Genomic DNA, 22,580 nt, shown 5'->3' on the forward strand with positions numbered 1-22,580 from the left:
ATATCGATTTGTATCAAGTTCATCTACTAAAAACCAACAAAAATAATTATCATAATAATCATGGTGGAAAATAAAAAATATATATATAAACAACAAAAAGTAGTTGGACTCTGTTATTTAGTAAAAAAAAAGGAAGAAGGAGAAGGGAGAGGAAGTGTGGTGTTTCCGAATGGGTCATTACTTAGGGACTTAGCTGGACGCATGTGATGTGTTCATTGTGATCACTTCAGGTGGGCAAAAAATTAAAAATAAATAAAATGAAATTAAAAAAAGTTAAAAACCCACATATATTGTCCAGATACTGTGTCACCATTGTTCTCCTACAGATGGCGCGAGTGGCGCTTTGTGAGGGCGCAGCTCGCCATTTTGAAGTTAGCCCTTATGTTGATGTTGTTTTGGATCACATCCGGGTGGTTTTGTCGCCCCCCCCCCCCCCCCCAAAAAAAATACGTGTTGTTTTTTTTTGACTGTGCACTATGTATGTGTTTGATTTGTGCACAAATGAAAAAAAAAAGGTGTACATTTTCCATCATGATTATGGCCACTTTCAACGACACTGTTATACATACATGTTCAAGGGGTCACAATCATGTAGGGAAACATGCACTGTTACCACCCTTTTATGGTCATGTGTGAGTCATATATGCACAACATGTGTGACTGCTGTAGACGTTTTTGATACGGGTGTGTGAAAGTATTCCCCTGCCTGCCTGTGTTCCCCCACCTGTGTGCAAAATTTGTGTCTGCGCGTGCACGTGTGTGCACGTACATGTACATGTGTGTGCCGTTCAGTCCCCGACGTCGGTGTCCCTGTCTCCGATGAGCCACAGGATGTGGAAGCAGAGGGCCAGGAAGCCGGTCCCCAGCAGGTCCCCCAACGCCGTCAGGTACGGAATGGAGAAGTTGTCCGGGTCCATTCCTCGCCCCCACATCCAGTGGACCATCCAGTCGGCCAAATAGAGCAGGATCATCACCTGAGTGGGGCAGTTGTTTGAGGGTGTTATTAAGTTATAACATTTATGACATAAGTTTTTATATTATTATTATTATTATTATTATTATTATTATTATTATTATTATTTTGTCTTAATTTATTTAAGTATTATTATTGGTTTTATTTTTAATAATTTTTTGTTTTCTTTTATTGTTTTTCTTTTTTTTTCTTTTTGTAATTCATTTTTGAAATGTATATATATTTTTAACATGAATTCTGCTCGACTCCTTGCTGCCACCCAGAGCCCGACGGAGCAAACTGCACCTGCAGCAGCGCGGCGGCCATGTAGAAGGCAATGAAGATGGACGTCAGCGTGGTGTGACCTGCCCGCATGGAGTTGATGGTGTAGAGGAAGACCAGGTGTCCCGGGGCCACCAGGAGGAAGAGCACCCGGGCCGAGCGAGAGTTCACAGCTGGGGTAAAGAGAGAGAGAGAGAGAGAGAGAGAGAGAGATAGAGAGAGAGAGAGAGAGAGAGAGAGAGAGAGAGAGAGAGAGAGAGAGAGAGAGAGAGAGAGAGAGAGAGAGAGAGAGAGAGAGAGAGAGAGAGAGAGATTTTTAAAGCATCTTTATTTTAACAATTTCTCTAGTTCACAGTTACAGACAATACAACAAACACACTTGGTTCACTAACAGAGTCCTACACGTTAAAAACAGACTGGAAGCACAGGTCGTCCTCCACCAGGGAACAGATGGCGTCGTTAAAACACCACAGCTTGATGAAGACGTCCAGACTCTTCATCAGTCTGTGAAAGTTAAAATCAATCAAGACTCTGGCCCTGACCAGCGCTACAAACACTCTTCCTAAAACACTGTCCTTTCCCCTCAGTTTGTTCCTCCTCGTGAGGTAGATGGCCATCTTCGCTTCCCCTACTAGAAAATTAAGCAGTCGCCATTTCTCTGCGTTGGCCCTGTAGTATCTAGCCCCAAAAATAAAACAGTTTCTGGACCACTCCTCCTTAAAGAGCTTAAAACTTTCCTTTAAAAGACTAAAAAGCTCTAAAAGTCTGTCGCACTCTGCAAAACAGTGAAACACGGACTCTGGCAGTTTGCAGAATGGACATTCATTTGCGACCGAGAGAGAGAGAGAGAGAGAGCGAGAGAGGTCATGACATGACAATGCAATACTATTACTCTAATGATATACAGTAGATGTAGATACAGTTATAGACATACAGGTAACTCATAATTGAAAATGTCTGAAAACAACTATCAAAATACATCAACCTGGGTCATCCCCCAGGAAATGTTGAGCGTCAAACACTTCACTTCCTGAGTTCTGGGAAATTTTTATGCACAAATTTGTGCCTTTTCTGCACCAACTAATGTTGAGGTTGAGCTATTAATAACTTTGCTGGGGACCTCCTGGAACCTGTTAAAGGACTCCTGGTGGGACCCCCGCATCACGTGGAGAACCACTGGGTGCCTGCTCCCTAGGAAAGCTTTGACGGAGAGCTCCTAGTGATACTTTGTTGGCCAATGGGGAAGGTGTCTGCTGATGACGTCACACAGGTCCGCAGGCCTCGCCCCGCCCTACCCCCCCATGCATGGGAACAGCGCCGCTCCACAGTCACACGCACAAAGCGGAGGATGGGGGCGCAGCAGTACAGGGATGTGCCACCGCGTTCATATGGAAGGAAGGAAGGACACTTCAGGGACTTGGAAAAGAACTTGCCTGTTGATATTTTAATAGCCAGGATTTCGACTCTGTGAGGTAAGTGCAGGAGGTAAGTTAAGGTAAGTTTCATTTCTGAGGATTTAAATGTATATTTAATGCAACAGACAATTAATTATATTATATTATTATTATATAGAGCTTATAGAGCTTATTGTGCGTAATCACCGGGTGTCATGACATTTGAGTGCATATACGTATGTATTTGTATGTGACAAATAATCTCTTGAACTTGAACCTCAAAATGAAGTTTAGTAGCAACACACAAACAAATAAATAATATTCAAAAAATGAAGCGGTCAGAAAACAGGCTGCCGCAGACATGACTTGAGGAATTAGATCCAAATCACCACGGAAGGTTGTGCCAAGTTACACATCATTCAGATGTAGAGAGACCACTGCCAGGCAGACACTTAGGATAGACAAGACAATTCCAACCCCTGATTATACGGGGGGGAAAAAAAAAAGATATAAAATGAAAATTATTACTGAGGTCCGGACCTCGTGACCTCATAGCTGGCTACGGCCATGCTTTAGTACTGTAATACCACCTATACACACTATATGATATGATCTGATATGAAGGAAAACAATGGAATAATCTACACAGTCCACCCAACAACTTACTGGAACCAAAGAATGAGGTACAGGGTGTGGGGCATTTCCTGGGGACGGGATTTGGATCCCCCAAGGGAAGGCCATTCATGTGCAGGTAGGTGGATATTCGACTGGCCTGGACCGCCACCAGGTTACCCCCGACCCCTGGGGGTATACACAACACATGCATACATAAATATATACATACATATATACATACCTACATACATACTGTATATAGGAGCAATCTTTCTCAACGATCAATATGCCTTATATCCGCAATTTCTCACCATTTATAACTGGAGTGAACACTGCCATGCCAGCAAAGTTTGGGTTGGAGACAGTCTTGTCTAGAATCAGACCCCCAACACTGAGAACACACAGCAATTGGAAAAAAAACACATCAGTTAACAAACAAACAAAAAAAACATGCACCCCCATATACCTATTTTTTGACACACATATGTGTACACACACACATACCTACAAATATGACCCATTATTACAGCATAGTGAGTATGTTTTGGCTCAGTAGAACATGATAATTTACATTGTGGTGTGGGGATGGTGTGGTTTGAGCAGCCACACCTGACCTGGATATAGGTAATTAGGGACCCAGTATCAGAGTGGCTGCATTCTTGTTGCTCGTTGGTTGGTCTAATGAGCAACAGGTTAAATCCCCCATCCCCACACACACTCAAGAGAGAGGAGCCCTGTGTCCATCTGTTCTAGGGCTTGTTCTATCAAGCCTCTGCCCCATAATGAACTTGTCTGTTTTCTACAACCCCATCTTCTCTGTCTCTGTGCAAGAGGTCCGTGGTAGGCGAAACTGCCACACTGGCACCTAAACAGGGACTCTCCGGCACGAGGAAGGGACACAGAAGGCCGTTCATGTGCAGGTAGGTGGACAATCGACTGGCCTTGACCGCCACCAGGTCCGAATACGCCCTGGAGCCACCAGCGGGTTAACCGGCGGCCCCCGCACCAACCCTCTCCCGACTGGCAGCAGCAGCACACACGGAGTCCGGCGGAGGACCGGGGGAGAAGCAGCTGCAGCAACCACCTCAGGTAACCACTAGCAGCTAGCTTCTCCACCCAGCAGCCACCGCCGGGACCATCCAGCAGCCCAGCAGCGAGACCACCCCTCAAAGCAGCCCCCGCAACAGCCAAGCCCAGCCACGCCTCCACCAGCAGCAACACAGCAGCTTGAGGTCCCACGCTCCGGAAGGAAGGAGGGGAGTCTGCATCGTCGCCCTGGGGGAAGGAAGCCGGTGGACCATGCTGTTTTCTGGGGAACCACGTCCCCTTGAAGGGGATCAGTTAATTTATTTGGAACATTTGTTGGTTTAAGGTATGGGAATGGTATGTTTTATTTATTTTAGGTATAGTAACCCTGGGTCAGAGTCTGTATTTTACGCGGTTTTTTTTTGTTCTCTGCTTGGTGGGGGGTAGGCTTTGGCCAGGTATTCTCCCGGGCCTCAGTGTGGTACGGTGTGGTTTGAGCAGCCACACCTGACCTGGATCTAGGTAATTAGGGACCCAGGATCAGAGCGAGATCTGCTCCGGGGCTTGTTCTATCAATCCCCCTCTCCACAATAAACTTGTGTGTTTTCTACAACTCCATCTTCTGTGGCTCTGTACCGGAGGGCCCTGAATATGCCGCTTGGGTGGTGTGTGGAAGGCTGAACTACCATTATTAATTTCAATTCATTCCTAGGTTCAGGATGATCGATCAATCGATCAGTTAATGAAGATTTACCTAAATACTGCCATGACCAAGAATTGATTGTTCTGTTAGGAATGCACATATACATACATATGATATATACACCTTCACGAAACACTTATATTCTTTGCTTAATTCATAAATACAAACAAATTTAAACTTGGAAGACGTGAAAGGTAGATATAGATGATTCACAGTCTAAAAGTAACACATGTGCGTGAATTTACCTAATTGAAGTAATTTACATTTCAAGGGATTGCGTCACCGACTGCCATGTGAAAACCAAAATTTGTCATGTTTGTGCTACCTGCTGATCGCCATGGCGATGATGACAGGCTCCCAGCCTGAGTACAGGACCTCCCTGGTGGAAGGGATCTTCCTGGCAATCAGCACCCACAGTGGGCACAGCGCCACGAACACCGCGCACACCAGAGGGTTGGCGTAGTTGTTGTCATCTGGAGGAGAAGCCAAGTAAAACAACATAATGCGGGAATTCTCCAGAGGTGTGTGCATGAGCCTCTTATTAAATACTTCTAATTGACTGCTTTTAGACTTCCTGAGAGCCAAACGGAGGGAAAGAAAACTTCCGCTTACATTAAATAATCAGATCTGGACTGGACCAGAACGGGTGGATAAGTGTTCTCTACTCTGGCCACTGGGGGCCGCTGTTGTCGCTATTTAGAGGCTATGTTACATCTGCCATGGACACAGTACACACACAAGACAAGAATGTGCATTTCTTTGTGAATGACATGTAACCACACAACCTTAGTGCACGCAGTTTATTTTATTTACACTTTATTACTACAGCCAGGTGCTCAGAGTGAGTTAGTATGTGATTGCGACCCACAGTGGTTTTATGCCCCGCCTGTGTTTTACGGTTAGTTGTTTACGTACGTGTCTGTTGATATATCATGCAGTGAGTGTGTATCTGTGTGTGTCTGTCTTCCTTCCCTCATGTCTCAAAGCGGTGTGGAAAGCGCTGCATTCCGGTAGAGGTTGTCGCCGAGCTAACAATAGAGTGGGCTATAAAACTGTAAAATAGTTAGGTTAGGTGTGGTTAGGCTTTTCAATAGTGGTGTCGTTAGGGGTGGGCATCCGTGGTTTCAGCCCGAATGTTTTATGAATTGCCCCAGATCAAAAATAATAATAATAATAAAAAAAAAATAAAATAAAAAAAAAATTAATAAATATCCCCAGATCTATTAATCTGTCATTCTGATCACGCATAAAAGCCCTTGAAAATAAAATGATATTGTTGATAAAAAAACGCAAGTACTTTTTGGGTCCCCTGTGTGTCATTCAAGAAGCAGATATACTTCCCACTACTTGGCACGTGTGCATTTTGTGGGAGCGCGAGAGAGAGAAACTGAGAGAGAGGGAGAGAGAGGGAGAGCGCACCAGTTACAGGGCTTGTCATTTTGGCATCTGTTCAGGACTGGCTTCATAAAAGCAACATAAAAGAATAGCTCATAGCTAGATTTATTCCCACCGGAAGCACGAGGGTGTGAGGGAGCATGTGACGCAAATGATGTCACCAGGGGGTAGTGCCATGGTGCGTAGGGACCTGCGCAACGTTGCGGCATGAGGCTGCACACCTCCGAGATTTTTTGAGTTGGCCCGAGGAGCGTTCCCAGGAAATGCATTGGAAGCCATGGGAGATCAGCGTTTTTATTTCTTATATGTTGGGCAACATTGATACGCAGCACAATTCAGATGTGAAATTTAAGGTCTACAAATAATTTTTTTCAACTCAGGTTTGGTCAGTTCAGTTTACAAATAAAAGGTAATGTTGTTATTGGTATTTATGTGCAGTTTCTTTTCAGAGAATATTGCAATGAAGGAGAATAATTACACATTGTGACTCCATTCTTGAACAGAACGAAACAGTTGTTAGTTCCTCTGTAATAAAATGCTGAGCTGGACATAACTTCAACCCCCCTTTCCTATCTCTGCATGGAACAGGCGGACAGACCAGCTCCTTTTCTCCTTTTCGCGTGTTTGTAGTTTCGACCACAATGAACAGCTCCTCAGCACAAGCTCCAATGCCCTGCGTGCAGCCATGTTTTCTCTCTAGTAGGGGTGGGCGGATTGATACCAAAAGTATGGTTACTGGCGATACTACGTTTTGTTTTGAGTCGATTCTAGTGTCAATAGGATTGATACCAAAAAGGAATCAGTCTCTCTCTCAAAAATAAGTAAACTGCTTTCTTTTTATTATACTTATATATTTCCTCACTTGCCGCGGCTTGGTGCCTGTCACTGTTCGCGTGATGAACTGGAGATCCTTTCCGCACGACGCCCACTTGGATGCGTGTTGGTTCTATGAGCTGAATTCTGTTAATGAGGGGAGCCAGCTCCCGTCTGGGTTATTTATTTATTTAGTAAATTAATACAAGACAGAATGATGGGATGATTCTGTAACATATTGGTTCAATAACATTTTGTTTCATTTTATATCGTACTAATTCAATTTAAATATACTGTATGTGTCTGTACAGAGTTGTGTAATTATTTATTAGCCATACTATTTTATTAGTAGTGTGTTATTGTTGTTTTACAATGAGGATAGGTCTTCTTTAACCATCAATTTGGTTAAAGAATTGGTACTGAATGAAGAGTTGTTTGCGAGCTGAAAGAGCCAGCTCTCATTGCTGAGCTGAGCCAAATGATCTGGATCACTAGCACTGCGTCACGCATGACAACTGGTCTCTGCGCGGGCTGGGTGTGGCACCACAGGATAACCAGGGCTTAACCCTAAGTCTTATTTGCACTGCCTTACACACACACACACACACACACACACACACACACACACACACACACACACACACACACACACACACACACAAACATATAACCGCTGGTAAAAAGATAATATACTAGTAGAACCGTCGCTTTACTGTTTGTTGAGACTGAAGAATAAAGAAAAATAAATGTGAATTGGATAGTTGCAAGTGAGTAGTAGTATTCATTTGTAATTTGCTACTTTATAGTACATTTTTGGCTTCATTCATGTTTGCATTTTTTCAGCCATCTATCTATCTATCTATCTATCTATCTATCTATCTATCTATCTATCTATCTATCTATCTATCTATCTATCTATCTATCTATCTATCTATCTATCTATCGATTGACTATTTTGAAAAATGAACAATATTTTAGGAGAATATTTAAGAAAGCATGGAATCTATTTATTCAAAGATGTTCCAACTACAGGTATTGGTGAAGAAATCCATGCAGACAGGGACAGTAAATGCTATTTTACTCTTCTATAACAAATGTGATGCACTACTACCATTGCTTCCGAGACACTCGAGCAGCGTGAGTGTGTATGTGTGTGTGTGTGTGTGTGTCTGTGTGTGGTGAGTTTACCGAGTTCTTTGAAGAGTCCTGTAGAGATACCAGCCAGCAGCGAGAGGGTGATCAGGTCCCCTAGGCTGGCAGCAATCGGCGTGGCTACGTTATCGGGGTTGATGCCCACCTTCCTGGACGCGATGATCACGCCGATCATGATGAGGCCTGATCATGATGAGAATTAATATGCCGGCTTTGGTGAAAAAACAAACAAAAATACAACTAGTATCTTCTGGGATGGACCTACCTAGCAGCAGAGATGCTATGAAGGCGGTGGCCACGCTGGAGGCGCACAGCAGCACAGCGTGTCCCAGCTTGAAGTGGCCTTCTGGGATCCATCCGAAGATCACAGCAGCTATGGAGGCCAGGAAGCCCACCACGGTGGCCTGGACCTGAGGCCACACACACAGACAGGCAAAATAAGTTATAGTTTTTAAGTCATTGTAACGAAAGGGAAACCACTTGCAAAATTCAAAATTTGGTCTACAAATATACTACTCATATCCTTGAAATTATATTGATTATTCTGTAGGTCTCCGACCGAAAGGCCACATGTTTTTTTGGTTGGGTGTGTTCAACCTGACCCCACCCCGCCAGGTTGTGTTAGGACAAGGAGTCCAGTCCCTACTTTTTAAAAGTGTTACAGGAACTGCATGCTTGTCAAATAATGACATACCACAGGGAAAAATTCAGTGTAAAGAAGTTTATATTTCAGAAGTTTATTCTGGAAATGGTCGAAGAGCAGTCAGGGAGCCATTTTGTTCCCTTCAGCGAAATGCATTTTCTTAGCACAATATATAGTATCATGTAGGTGCGACTGCATTAAGATGATTAATTTAGTTAGGTCTCACTTTTGAACCAAAGTCAGTGGCTTATGTCTGTTTTTTCGAGAACATTTCTCCCTAATGGAGATTTCTTTAAGCATGATGTCATTAAAAACCAAGACAATCAGTAATGTTGTTTTATCAAGTGATGTGTTGTTGTTTACCTGGATGAGGGCCAGATTTCCCATGATCATCTTCCACATGTCCTTGGCCGTGTCCATCTGGCCGATGTTCGCCTGCAGAGGGCGACAAACGTGCAAACCGTCAGTCCAAGCGATCGATCGAGCGGATCGAGCGGTCTATATCGGTGTTGTGCTCCGGAGCATCCGTGCACGCTGCAGCCTCCCCGAATCCCGCAACAACAAAAAGGGGTCAGTTCTCAGGGACAATAGGACTCTCTGATCTCTGTGACTAACTAAACTGCCGGCCCAAACCTCCTCCATCCGTCCCCCGCCCCCACCTTGCGCCGACTCCACTTATCTCATCGCCCTTTCACACACACATACACACACACACACACACACACGCACTTATGTTCTCAAGTGGCAGCGTCAACAGTTAGTCCACTGTGTATCCACAGTGCTATGATCCGCAGCAGACATGCCCAGTAGAGTTGTTCCACCTAACGGAGCAGATATTAGCGAAAAACTGACCAAATTTTTAACACATACTTCAGCATTAGCTATGAACATTGTTAAGGTTTGGTTTAAACCGCTATGTCACAAGGATCTGGTGGTTTAAATTTCATCCAAATCGATCCGCAAACGGAGCAGATATTAGTGAAGAACGGAACAACTTTGACCCGAAATATTCACATCACGCGTCTCGAGATGAGATTTACAGTGAAACGCTTTGACATCATCATATAATTTACTATAAATGTACAGATCCCGATTTAAAATGTCCAGTTGGACCGTGTCCAGTGGGCGGCGTGGACTCTGTCATTTTGTTGTCTTTAGAAGTTACCAAACTATTGATTTACGTGTGTATTTATATAGCTTTATGATGATTAATGAAAGAAAGAATAAAAACAAATCCTTAAAACTTTGTCAGCGCGTCCCTCGAAAAAAATCTGAAGTGTGCGACTGTGCGATACGTTCAAGATCCAGCGAGGCGTAGGTTAACATCGGTTAACATCAATTAACATCGACAAGGCTTAGGGTAAAAGCATTAGCTAATGCATGAAAAATATATACATTCCTATTTTATAGCAAAATCCAAGACAGCTTCACTGAGTGCGCTATTTGATATGAACTGGTGTATTATGCATTATCTCAGAGTGTTCCCTGACCATGTGTGGCTCTCTGCTTGTGATTCGCCCAGACATCTACTTGCAAAAAGCCACCATGACAAATATTCCTGGCAGTGGAGCAGTGGAAAACCACGAGCCTGATTGACACGATGAGCCCGAGCTTGTCTGTGTACCAGCGCACTGTGTGTGTGTGTGTGTGTGTGTGTGCGTGTGTGAGAGTGCATGACGTCGACTTGCGAATGCTTGTCATATGATAAGGGATCTAGTGCGCCTGTGCGTGTTTACGTGTGTGCATGTAACAGGTTTCCTGCCTTCCTGGCGCAGTGCACACGTGCGTCCAAAAGCATTCAGGATGGTGTCACAGTGTTAAGAGTGGTGCGGATCAGTGAGGAGCAGGCTGCCACAAACATAATATAAGAGGGTTTAGGGTGCAGGGAGATAAAGATGGATGATGTCAAACATCCAATGCAGTGAGTCAAGGGCACAGTGAGAACTTGTTACACACAACACGCACACACATACACACACAGTTAAAGTAGAGTATGACTCCTGTGACTCTGTGTGTGACTGGTTGGATTAACATGAGCTGGTACATGAGTTTTTACATCGATGATTACAGATAGACAGACAGACAGGCAGGCCGGCAGACAGACAGGCAGACAGACAGGCAGACAGACAGACAGATAGATAGATAGATAGATAGATAGATAGATAGATAGACATACAGACAGACAGACAGACAGACAGATAGATAGATAGATAGATAGATAGATAGATACATAGATAGACAGATAGATAGATAGATAGATAGATAGATAGATAGATAGATAGATAGATAGATAGACATACAGACAGACAGACAGACAGATAGATAGATAGATAGATAGATAGATAGATAGATAGATAGATAGATAGATAGATAGATAGATAGATAGATAGATAAATAGCAGGCAAACAGACGAACAGAATGTCACAGATTAAAGTCAACGTCTGGCTAGCGGAACCTTCAATTTAAAATAGTACAATGGGAAGGTCAAACATGGTCAGTAATGAATGAAAGAATGAATGAATGAAGGAGAACCGATGGAAACAAAATAGTCTCCTTTAACTAAAATTGTCCGAAAAAGTCAAAAAAAGAAAGAAACCCAAAATCAGTCATGTGAATTGACTACTTCTTCGGCCAAGCCGTCACCTAGGATTACATTTATTTATCCTTTTTTTTTTTTAATAAGCGCATTAGGAAACTTACAGTGTTCCTAATCTGCTGATAATTAGCGGCAGCGTGGAAAGAAACGTGGTCCGCCGGAGGTCAGCCAAGACGGGGCTGAATGGACCCCAACCGGTGAAGCTAACCTCCTAGGACGGCCACCATTAAGGTGGAGGACGTCTGGTATCGGTGGCCCTGGGCGCCCATTGACACTGAATCAAAGATCATCCATCACGACTGATCTTTTCAAGGGGGAAGAGCCGGACCCTTGAGTTGTCCTTGAGAGCTTTTCCACGGTGGGCGGGCAATTACAGCTCTGCTAATCTAAGCTCTCTTGCTCGTTTCCCATAAATCAACGGAAAGAATTTCGGATATGGTGAGCTGACGAGTGATACAGGGTTAATTCCTGTAGCACTTACATCGCCGTGGGGACTTTTTTTTTTGCGAGCGACGCTGCAAGGTCGTTGACCTCTCCTGCCACAATGGACAATGGTATTGTTGGCCGAGGTGCACTGCATTAGCCACGGACCCAGCAGAAATGTAAACACTTGTGTCAGGTACAAAATAAGTGAATAAGAGATCTGCAACCTTTGTCACTTGGCCAACAAATGCTCTTCAAGCAGCCACTGAGCAGAGAGAATCTGTATTTGATTGATAATAATAATAACACGTGATCTGTCATCCTGCCTTTAACCTTTGAGAGAAGAGATGAACTCAGGGTGAGGAAACCCAAGCTAAAAACCTACTTGTGTGGTCACTTGAGGGTGTTTGAAGCCAGGAGTGGAATGTCGCTATCAGTTCGTGTGAACCTCCCCTCCCAGCCAATATTACGCAATCTGACCTTCTGACTCCTGGGGGCAACCCGGTCAATCAGTTTTAGGATCAACTGAAACAAGGCTCAACAGATAGGGCAATGTGTATTTTGTGTGTTAGTAGAGAACCCTTTTTAAAGCTTCTTCCGGAACAATAAAAAAAAACATCCAAGGCTGAATTTGGCTGAATCAAAACCTTGGCACATCGGTTGCTAGTAGAAGATGGAGAAACCCCAAATACTTCTTAAGTTCGTAAGTAGGTATTTTTTTAGTATTCTTGTGCAAAACTGTTTCATATAGTTCATGCACACTAAATAAAGTAGGATATATAGAATAGAACCCACATCTGAACACACAGACACAGACACAGACACACACACACACACACACACACACACACACACACACACACACACACACACACACACACACACACACACACACACACACACACACACACACACACAAACACAAAAGGTACATTTAAGTTACCTACCGCTGTAGAAAGTCTGGATGCCAGGGTCATCTCAAGGTTGCCTTTGAGCCCCAGCAGAGCCGGTACTAGGATGAACACCTCCGTCACCTCTGTGAACACCGTCCAGTGCTGCAACGCAGACAAAAGCAGGTACGTCAGCTTCATCGAAGACACGACCGCAGATACGGAGACAGATAAGGTGTCATCATTACATTGGAGGGCAATGTGCCATTCTCTTTCCTCTCGCTCTCCTTCTTCTCTCGAAGTCTCTCTGACCTTCCTCTGGAGTTCATTCTGCATCGATCCATCGCTGAAATCAGATCCCTTTGATGGGCTTGATTGACTGTCTCTGTCTCCACAGAGGTTTTATGTATCATAATCTCTCTCTCTCTCTCTCTCTCTCTCTCTCTTTCTCACTCAGCTGCAACAAGGTCACTGGGACTTCTTACTTCTTAAGGTGATTCATCCTCCTCCCTTTGTATCTGCCTGGTCGTTGTCCCCCCCATTACATAATCCCTTTTCCTGTATTTTAAAGGCCAAGCCCCAGGCAATTTCTCTCCGAACTGAAAAGCGGGGTGCGTTTAGCAATTGTATTGTATTATCGTGAAACTATATTATAGCAGAATTTCAGAACCAGTAGGGGTGTCACGATTCCGATTCAAAATCAAAAAGCGACTGAAATGAGGGTTCGATATCAAACTTCGAAATCACAAGCAGGTTCGCGATTCGCCCCGTATTTTTGTGGGTAATATTGTCCGACATGGTGGCCATATTGGGGCGGTCAAGATCCGCTGGTAAACAAATGCAGTGTGCGCTGTGGGGGTGCAGGCCCCGTTGCGGAGTTGACTGCTTGGTTATAGCGTTGCGTGCTTCGGAGTTGGGGGGGCACGGCCGCACCACTGTCTCCGCCCGGTCCATCGGCCGTATACTTACTCATTTCTATATTTATATTTACATTTATTAATGTATTAAGTGAATGAGCTTTTGTCCGTCACTCTGTGCGCTGCTGCTCCGACTGTCGCCCTCTGGCGCAGGGGGTGACTTCTGCTGGACTTTCCCTTGCCCCATCTATTCTGGCATTATCATGGCATGTGTGAAAAGGATGAAGACGGAAATGTTCCTGAATGTAGCCGCATGTGTGAACAGCGAAACTCACTTGTGGTGCAAAGGTTGAAAGGTTATTATATAGATCAGAAAAAAAAACTGCAGTCCATCAACATCCATTTGTAATCAGAAGTCGCAATAATGCTAAGTACTGTTTTTACAGTGCTTCATAGACCCCATCGGTCTGTCAATAGCGTACAATGCAACGACAAACAAGCTGTAGTGCGTGGTTGGTGTGGGGGTTTGAGCTGGTGGGGCAACCATCCATCTCCCAGTAAAAGTGCTTATGTTCGAAAGTATGTCAGTGAGGGGGGACAGTCTCTGAGGAGGGACAGACTCTGAAGAACTCTTTCTTATCACTCCACTCAGCTCAGCTCTCTTAGTGAATCCAGGCATGCAGTGCAGACGGATTGACAGTCAGAGCCACCATCAACAACAGCTTCCAGTCTGAAACGTTCAGGGAGAAAAGAAAAAACTGCGTCTGCCCGTCTGCCCCCTCCACGTCCCGGACCGGGCCAAGCAGAGCTCCTCATTAGATTGCCAACTTTGCAGAGAGACCCCCCGCCTCCCCCCACCCCCTCTTGCTCTGGTCCTGCTTCTTGGCTCCCTGCCCCGTGCTGCCTACCCAGTGTCTAGCAAGCGCCACACTGAGCCACACCACCTACACCCTCCCCACCTACCTACCACCCACCCACCCACGAAAGCACAGCTCTCCACTTTCACAAACCTCGGCCTATGTTTTTCTGTTTTTTGTTTTTTTTTACCCCTCTGTCCCACTTTCCCTCTGTCTCTCCCTCTCTCTCTCTCTCTCTATACGTCTCGGTCTCACTCTCTCCGCCCTATCTCCTTTCCCCGTCCCCTGCGGTGATATATGTTGTCGTCTCCATGGAACGCTGGCCTCCAGCCAAACTCTCTCCCTCTCTCTCCCTCTCTCTCCCTCTCTCTCTCTGTCCACCCATGGATGTACTCTTGGTTCTGGGAAACTCTACAGGACAGGGCCCACCATCTCGCGGCGCTGACCTATAGACGCCGCTGGCATGCAGTCCGACAGGCTCACGTTGCCTGGTTGAGTAACAGGGCCCCGCACACATCTGAGGCCACTGTATATACTGTATATGGACAGAGGGCAGGGGACCCGGAGCCCGGGTGGCATGCCGCGATGCAAAAGGAAGAAAATCAAAGCTAGATACAGTGTCACTGCAATGACATCAGTGGAGTCCCATTACTGCTGAACCCCCCCGCCCCCCCATTCTCAAGTCCAGAAACAGAGCTTGACCCTACGGGTGGTGGGTGAACTGTTTGACCAGAGAGAGGGAGCGAGGGGGAGCGGGGGGGTTAACACTTTTATTCAACACATGTGGTATGTGGTACACAGTGGCACAAGCACAAGACACTGGAAGGCAATTCAATGAACAAATTAATTAATAAATAAATAAATATATGTTAGTAATAATGAAATAATCACCATAACACTAATAAAATTTAAAAAAGTAAAAAATAAATTAAAAAGTAAAAAAAATAACAATTACAAGTGAGAGAGAGAGAGAGAGAGAGACGGAGGGGAAGAGAGAGAGAGAGAAAGAGAGAGAGAGAGGAAGAGAGAGAGAGAGGGAGAGGAAGAGAGAGAGAGAGAGAGAGAGAGAGAGAGAGAGAGAGAGAGAGGGAGAGGAAGAGAGAGAGAGAGAGAGGAAGAGAGAGAGAGAGAGAGGAAGAGAGAGAGAGAGAGAGAGAGAGAGAGAGAAGAGAGAGAGAACGAGAGAGAGAAAGAGAGTGGGAGAAAAGCAAACACTTTAGTCGGGACCTTCCAGCGGATTCCCAAAGGTCCTGGAGCTGGTGAAAGATTAGCCCAGGGCTTTCGCTTGTACAATAGCAGACTAATCCTTTCGAACTCAATCACTCAAGACACTAACCAGCTAGTTGTCCCCGGCTATTGTCATGAGCTAATTCCTTTTGGGGGATGGGGGTGATAGGATGTTAATGATGGGGACAGGACAACATCATCATGAGGCAGCCGAGAGGGTCCGGCTCTGGAATAAACGGTCGTCTCTGAATTGGAAGTATCACAACACTATTATAACTAATAACTACTTACCTACTATCATACTGTACTACCATCAGCATGTGATGAAGTCTTGATTTCAACCGCAATATGATACCACTTAAGGACAATGAACAACAATATTGATTTATCACCCGGCCCAACTGTAACCCGATCGTACTCAGGTCTACATCGGAGGATTTTTGACCCTTGAGCGCCTTGATAACTTCAACTGGCCAGACGCCGATGAAAAGACGCAAATAGCTTGCAACCCATGACAAGGACAACCCGATGACTCTGTTTGAAGGAACCTAGCCCATGCTCTGGCTTTGAGAGCAGCTCGTAATGAAACTGGATGTCAACTGGATGTGGTCGGACCAAAATGGCGGTTTAGTGGGCAGGAGAGGGCTGGCCCGGTGTCACTGTCTTTGCGTTGCTTGTGTTTAACTGTTTGTTTTGCGTCCTGTATTTTTAGACTGTTTGTCTGTTTTTGAGGTTGAAGCCGGTTGGTTTCGTTCTATTTGGCATAGAGGATGCCTGCCGACGCCAACGTGTCGGAGTGAAATCTAGACTCTGGGAGAGACGAGCAGTGAACAAGACGGGCAGAGAGACAGACAGACAATGACGAGGCGGGTAGACAGACGGTGACACTCAGGGTGAAGGTGATAAGTACACTTTCTTGCGGTTTGGGTTCTTGGGTTGATGACTGGAGATGAGAGTTTGTGATAAGAGCCCAAGAATGAAGAATCAACAGCAGTAACAAGTGCTGAGCGATAAATCACATTTTCATTGTTATCATGACATGAACATGCGTGATAAAGACATTCCAAAAGACTTACTGAAACGCGATGAATAAGAAAAATCATTTAATTTACACGCACCACGCATTCACACTCAGAAGCAGCCTCTATATTACTGTTGATGACAACTAGCGAGGTACCGATATTTGTCGGCTGATAAATATCCCATGGTGGAACGCGTCGCGAGTGAGCGAGACGTGTCTGCGGTGTGGAATTATTTTATGACGAGCGCAAAAGTAACACAGTGCAATGTAATATATGCATTTATATTGACTTAATTATTAATTATTTTTCCCCAAGATATTTTTTAAGAGATATTTTTTGTTGAGTTTAAGAAGAAAATATTTGGGAGCAGGGGAAATTAAACTTAAATTTCTTATAGTTATAATTTCTTATTTAAATTAAGTTTTGGTTTAATTGGTTAGGTACTCATGTGCAATTTGTTCAATAAAAGCATGTTCGAAATAATTTATCTAATTTCTTTATTCGGTGGGCATAGGCCCACGATGTGCAATGCTTGGGGTCTATGTTTAGCAGTGTATCTATTAAAGCAGCAAGACACAGGAACAGTATAGCAAATGTGCACAATTCAGTATTTGTTTATTAATCGCAAGATTACGGTCATAGCAATATTGAACAATGTTATCGCACATCGCAGGTTTTCCTAATATCGTGCAGATCTAACAGTCACCTCTACCAGCAGGTCTACATAGCACGTATAGCTTTTGACCCCCAGTCAGTCTCCCCATCCCTGAGATCCTGCTAAATAGATTGACGGTTTTAGGGCAATTCTGACGCTCGGTCAGTTGACTCAACTATGCAGACTCCTTCAGCTCTCTGTACTGGCCGTCCTCAAAGCACCACACTGACAGGAATGAGGCCAGGGGTACAGTACATCGCGGTACCTGATGTTAAAGAGGTGACATTGCTCCGAGTCACGCTCCAACACAGTCTCCAACTTATCAAAGAAGAAAATAGAGGCCGGGAAATGGCTGCGGACCGCGAGGCTCTCAGACTTTGCAGTATATGATTACCTCAGCCAGCATCCGACAGTATCTGGGAAAAGGAATCGAGATGGTAGAGAACCCTACGGTCCGAGCCAGCGGAAAAATGGTTCAAACATCTCATATCACACCTTCTATGATGTTTGGTGACCAGTTTCAAGTGGTTAAATGTATTTAAAAAGACCCAAATGAAAATAGCAACATTTCCTATTACTCGGAAATCCGGCGATTTCCATCAGTTTTTTTTGATGGTTTTACACAAACATAGAGACTGGACCAACCTTAGATCAATTTGGATTACATTTTACAGACAATTGGTAACCCATGCCTCTCCACATATACATATATATATCCAAATATTAATGATTGAAACTAAAGAAACAGAAAATAACACTACGGGTTAAGTGTTTCCTTCTCCCGTTGTGATTTCCCAACTTCTGAAAAGGCAACTTCTCTTCACCGGGGATGACCGGGGATCATCCATAGCTCTCCCTCAGCTCACCTCTGGAGAAGTGTCATTAAAAAGTGTGAAAAGAAAGCTTGAGGGACTTAAGTTGCCCCCTATCCTATAATGCACAGTAGAAGTAGGGCTTACTGGAAGTAAGGGTTATTTTTCTCACAACTGTAACTCCACCAGTTGCTTTATTTATTTATTATAGTGGAGTTCTGGACAGGAATGAAAAAAAATAGAAAGGTAGACTTTCACTCTTGCCTCTCTCACCCCCCCCCCCCCCCCCCCTTCTATTAAGAGTTCCTGGGGGTACACCAGTGCTGGCATCAGAGCAGCCAGTGTGTGCCAAGCCCCCGTCCCCTGGCAACCAGACACCTCTTGGCTTCATCTGAACGACAAGCTGACCTTAAAGAAATATATGACCCGTCAGCTCGGCCCCTGCACAGCTCGGCCTTCTTTTTAATCTTTATTTTTTTGTGCCGGGATGCTGCTCCTAAGAGAGCAAGGCTCAGGGGCTTATACGCTGACTCGTACGTTGAGAGGGAATGAGAGAAAGAGAGAGCGAGCGAGAAAGCAAGCGAGGGAAGGAACTACTACAGTCGGTCAACAGGAAAGAAGGGGGGTAATTACGAGTTGTGTTTTTTTAGTTGGAGGAAATGTAGGCCAAACAGCTCTCTATTCTATTCTATTCTATTCTATTCTATTCTATACAAGTTTGCCTTTGAAATAATGAGCATTTTCTGATTAACGCATGACAAACCGAACGTACCATTATTTTTTAATACCAGCCTCACATCTGTTTGACTGACCTCAAGAAGTAGTCCTAAGTCTAACAAACATAAACATTTGAATACACAACTTCTTAATATCTGCTCTGTCAGATAATGGCTCCGGCTCGGCATACGCTTGGAGCCCATAGAGTGTGGGCCAGCATGTGCCAGCTCTGGGAACAGTGGAAGAAAAACAGGTTATATAAATACCCCCATGGTCCCTGTTGAGAACCACCCCTTCCGCCAATCCTCTCAAGACGGCCCCAAGATTGGCCCACAGGACAATAATTGACACGTGGCTGGGGCCAACGGCAGATTCAAACCGCTTGATTCAAACAAACATATGAACAGCTGGCATGACATGTTGTCCTCCAGGTTCTGCGCTAACACAATGGTTGTATAGTCACAGCTCATAGGCCTTTTCTTAAAGTAAATTCCTAATGTATCATTGTCACATATTGAACTCGAAGAGGCAGTTAATCTATCGGTTTCACCGCTAATCAAACAGTGGGAGTACTATCAACAAGAGTGAATTTTTATTACAGATGTATATATCTTAAGAAGTAAATAAGGTTAATGGAGTTCAATTCAAAAACAAGTCTCAAACCAACTACTATGAGCCAGCCACATGGCAGAAAACACAACCCAATTGTTGTAATAATAAAAAAGAAGAAGAAGAAGAAGAAGAAGAAGAAGAGAGAATTAAATGTCTTAAAGTCTTAAAAGAGCACATTGTAACATAAACAAATGAATGTATGATGTTCCTGTTTCTCATCTATTGGTATATCATCTATGATGTTGTGTAATATTACATAATTCACTATTTTGCAGACCAGTGCTGCTAGTGCTTTCATAAGACAGTAACACACCCTTAGTCATACGGTCAGAACAGTCTATGGATATATATAAGTTCATAAAATTGCATTACTTTACTTTAATCCAGCCTTAAGACAACATTTTACTGTATTGTGATATTATGATAAGCAAAATCCCTGACAATGTCTAGTCTCTAGTACCACTAGGTTTGGCATTCCTACAAGCAGACATTGTGATCAACGTCATGCTGTTGTCACGTGACTACGCCTTGCCACATTCCAATTCAAATTTCTTCCTTACCTGAACAATGTCAAGCACCATCCCCGCGGCCACTGTCCCGAACCCGGCCAGCAGGAAGGGGAAGACCACCTGCAACCCGATGGAGAATGAGGTCTCCTTCAAGGGTGCCGGTGGCTCTGGGCTCTGGTCGGTGCTGGTGTCGTCGCTCTCGTTGCTCTGGCTGGCATTCTCCAAGAGGGCGTCCTCCTCCCGCTGGCCCTTGGCGTTGGCCCGGCAGTCCACCACCACCACCTCCGAGCGCTCATCCTCCCCAGCCTCACTCAGGGCCCTGTCCGCAAAGGCGGTGACCTCTGTGAGCTCGTACTCGCCTGCCGCCTCCTGTCTCGCTTCCTCAGGGCCCTCTGCGAGGATGACCGGGTGGACGGAGCCGTTGGAGCTGAGGAAGGCCGGCGTCAGGGGGCCGCCCTCCTTCTTCATCTCGATCGCCCCGGAGGACATGTCGATGTCGGGGAGCTTGTCTTGTTCTTTCGACCAAAGGACCATGCGGAGACCTTGAGAGGCAGTCCGGCTTGGGAGAAAGGGGGGAGGTTGCAGGTAGCGCTTCTGGGCTGGGTGGAAGGAACGGAATCCCCTGATCGGTTTTGAACCTGATCAGTCAGATTGATTTATCCCATTAATACGCGTTAGTGAGTGGCACCTACACTGCGTGGTCGCGATTGATGACTACAAAAAAAATAACCGTTCTAAGGACGAACCATCTACCCGGTGGTCTGCAGGGGCCGGTGCGGTGCACGTCTGACTGTGTTCCTGTCGGTGCTTGGGTAGCAGAACCAGTATGTTCTCCATTCACTGCAGGGTCACGGTAAGCAGGTGGAAAACAGAAAAGTGCGTAACAGTCGAAATGGAAGAGAGGGCAACACACTGATATGGCTGCTTGGCGACTAACAGAGGCGTGTCCCGTCCCCACTGTTGGAGCAAATGGTCATCCTCACATGCCGGATGGTCTCACCTTACACCACGTGGCTATACCAGAAGGTTTTCAGTGGGTGTATTTTAAGGTCTGCAGGGCACAGATTGAATTACTGGACTGCGGAAAACTACCTCTTCAACTTGAGCGCCAAATCACCTGGAAGAGAAGGAACAGATTAAAAACAATTATACCAGGGTTTGCAAAGCCCTATAACAGACACACCACACACACTCAAGGTGGGTCTAGGGACCCCCAGGGGTCCTTGGAGAGGTTCCAGGTGTCCTCAGACAAATGAGTAGATAGTTAATAGTTAAACTTCACCGATATTAAAATTTACAAGACATTAAATTACAACTGTTTTGATAAGTTTCACTGTTATCTCTCTTACCATAGTGTAGACAGGTACAGAAGTATGGACTAAACCATATCTACCAATGAAAAATATTTGGTCCATGGCCTGATGGTATCGACCTGACGCAAAACGTGTAGAATCCCGACAGATATTGCCCTTTAATGCACGTACATAAATTTAAACCTGGCAACTTTATGCACCGCATGGTTCTTTATTTAGTCGACCTCTGCAGTTTTTTAATAGCACTTTAAACATCACAAAGTTTATTGATTTCCAAAATCTTGTCCACGAGAGTCACGACTACATTGAAATTCACTTTCCTGACGCTTTGAAGCGCGCTCCCCTGGTGCTAAATACTGACCGCGGTACTGTTGGGCGCCCTGTGCGCCTTTTATTCCAAGGTTATGGAAGTGGAGTGCGAGGACTAGTGGCCATGTGGGGTTGAAATCGTCCCACTCCTTCCTACTTCACTCCAGTGTAATTTCCTCCCGTCTTCTATAAATAATCGTATAGTTGTGTGTACATCCTCTAGTCCACCACTGATTCTCACCCAGCCGCGGAGGACAGACCCATGCTGCTGGAAAGCGTCGGTGCGCTGCGCACTTTGGGTTACCCCGCCTCTCGAACCCGGAGTCTGTTTAGTAGTCACGACCAACACCCCAAGAACCCAACATGGCAAAGACGTAAATTAGTGCTCCCCTGGTCATAGCTGAATGGAGGAGGAGGGGGGACTCTTTTGTATTATTCTGCCTCTTATTTAAGCGAGGCAGGGTTCATTCCACATCGTTGCAAGTCATTCCCAGACACAAGACTAATATGGGCCAATAGCAACCCGAACAATAACCCCTAATATAAAAGCGATTTCAAACGGTGCGCCCCGGTCACACATTCCGTTAGACGCGTCATTGCCCACCTCCAGGATCCGGTGGGTTTGGTCCATTTCTCCGAGCCAATGCATCTTAAGCCTTTCCGCAGAGGGACAAAAAAAAAATCCCACGTAAATATTTCAGTATTTACCTTCTAACGAGACCGCTGGTGCTCCGTGCTGAGGGTGAGGATGCCGGTAATCGTGCTTTATGTACGATGACACCCCCGCCCGCGCGGTTAATCGTTCA

General features: G+C 45.0%; 1 protein-coding gene across 1 annotated transcript; it reads right to left on the reverse strand.

Annotated features, from left to right (window-relative positions):
• Window positions 1-494: 494 nt before the first annotated feature.
• Window positions 495-22,580, reverse strand: slc41a1 (solute carrier family 41 member 1). Its single transcript, XM_079999973.1, has 11 exons — window positions 22,483-22,580; window positions 20,204-21,269; window positions 12,942-13,049; window positions 9,339-9,410; window positions 8,598-8,742; window positions 8,369-8,515; window positions 5,298-5,445; window positions 3,555-3,634; window positions 3,295-3,429; window positions 1,259-1,407; window positions 495-974 (listed from the first exon to the last, which is right to left on the reverse strand). Exons 2-11 carry the CDS (start codon window positions 20,684-20,686, stop codon window positions 789-791), a joined length of 1,653 nt encoding a protein of 550 aa, XP_079856099.1. The 5' UTR covers window positions 20,687-21,269; window positions 22,483-22,580; the 3' UTR covers window positions 495-788.

Source organism: Zeus faber, assembly GCF_960531495.2.
Source record: "Zeus faber genome assembly, chromosome: 5".
In the NCBI taxonomy this organism is placed as follows: domain Eukaryota; kingdom Metazoa; phylum Chordata; class Actinopteri; order Zeiformes; family Zeidae; genus Zeus; species Zeus faber.

Coding starts and splice junctions, on each gene's coding strand:
- slc41a1 (XM_079999973.1), bottom strand. CDS start 20,686: ATGGTCCTTTGGTCGAAAGAACAAGACAAGCTCCCCGACATCGACATG. Junction 13,050..20,203: donor TGGTGCTTGACATTGTTCAG/GTAAGGAAGAAA, acceptor TCTGCGTTGCAG/CACTGGACGGTGTTCACAGA. Junction 1,408..3,294: donor TACCTCATTCTTTGGTTCCA/GTAAGTTGTTGG, acceptor TCTTTACCCCAG/CTGTGAACTCTCGCTCGGCC.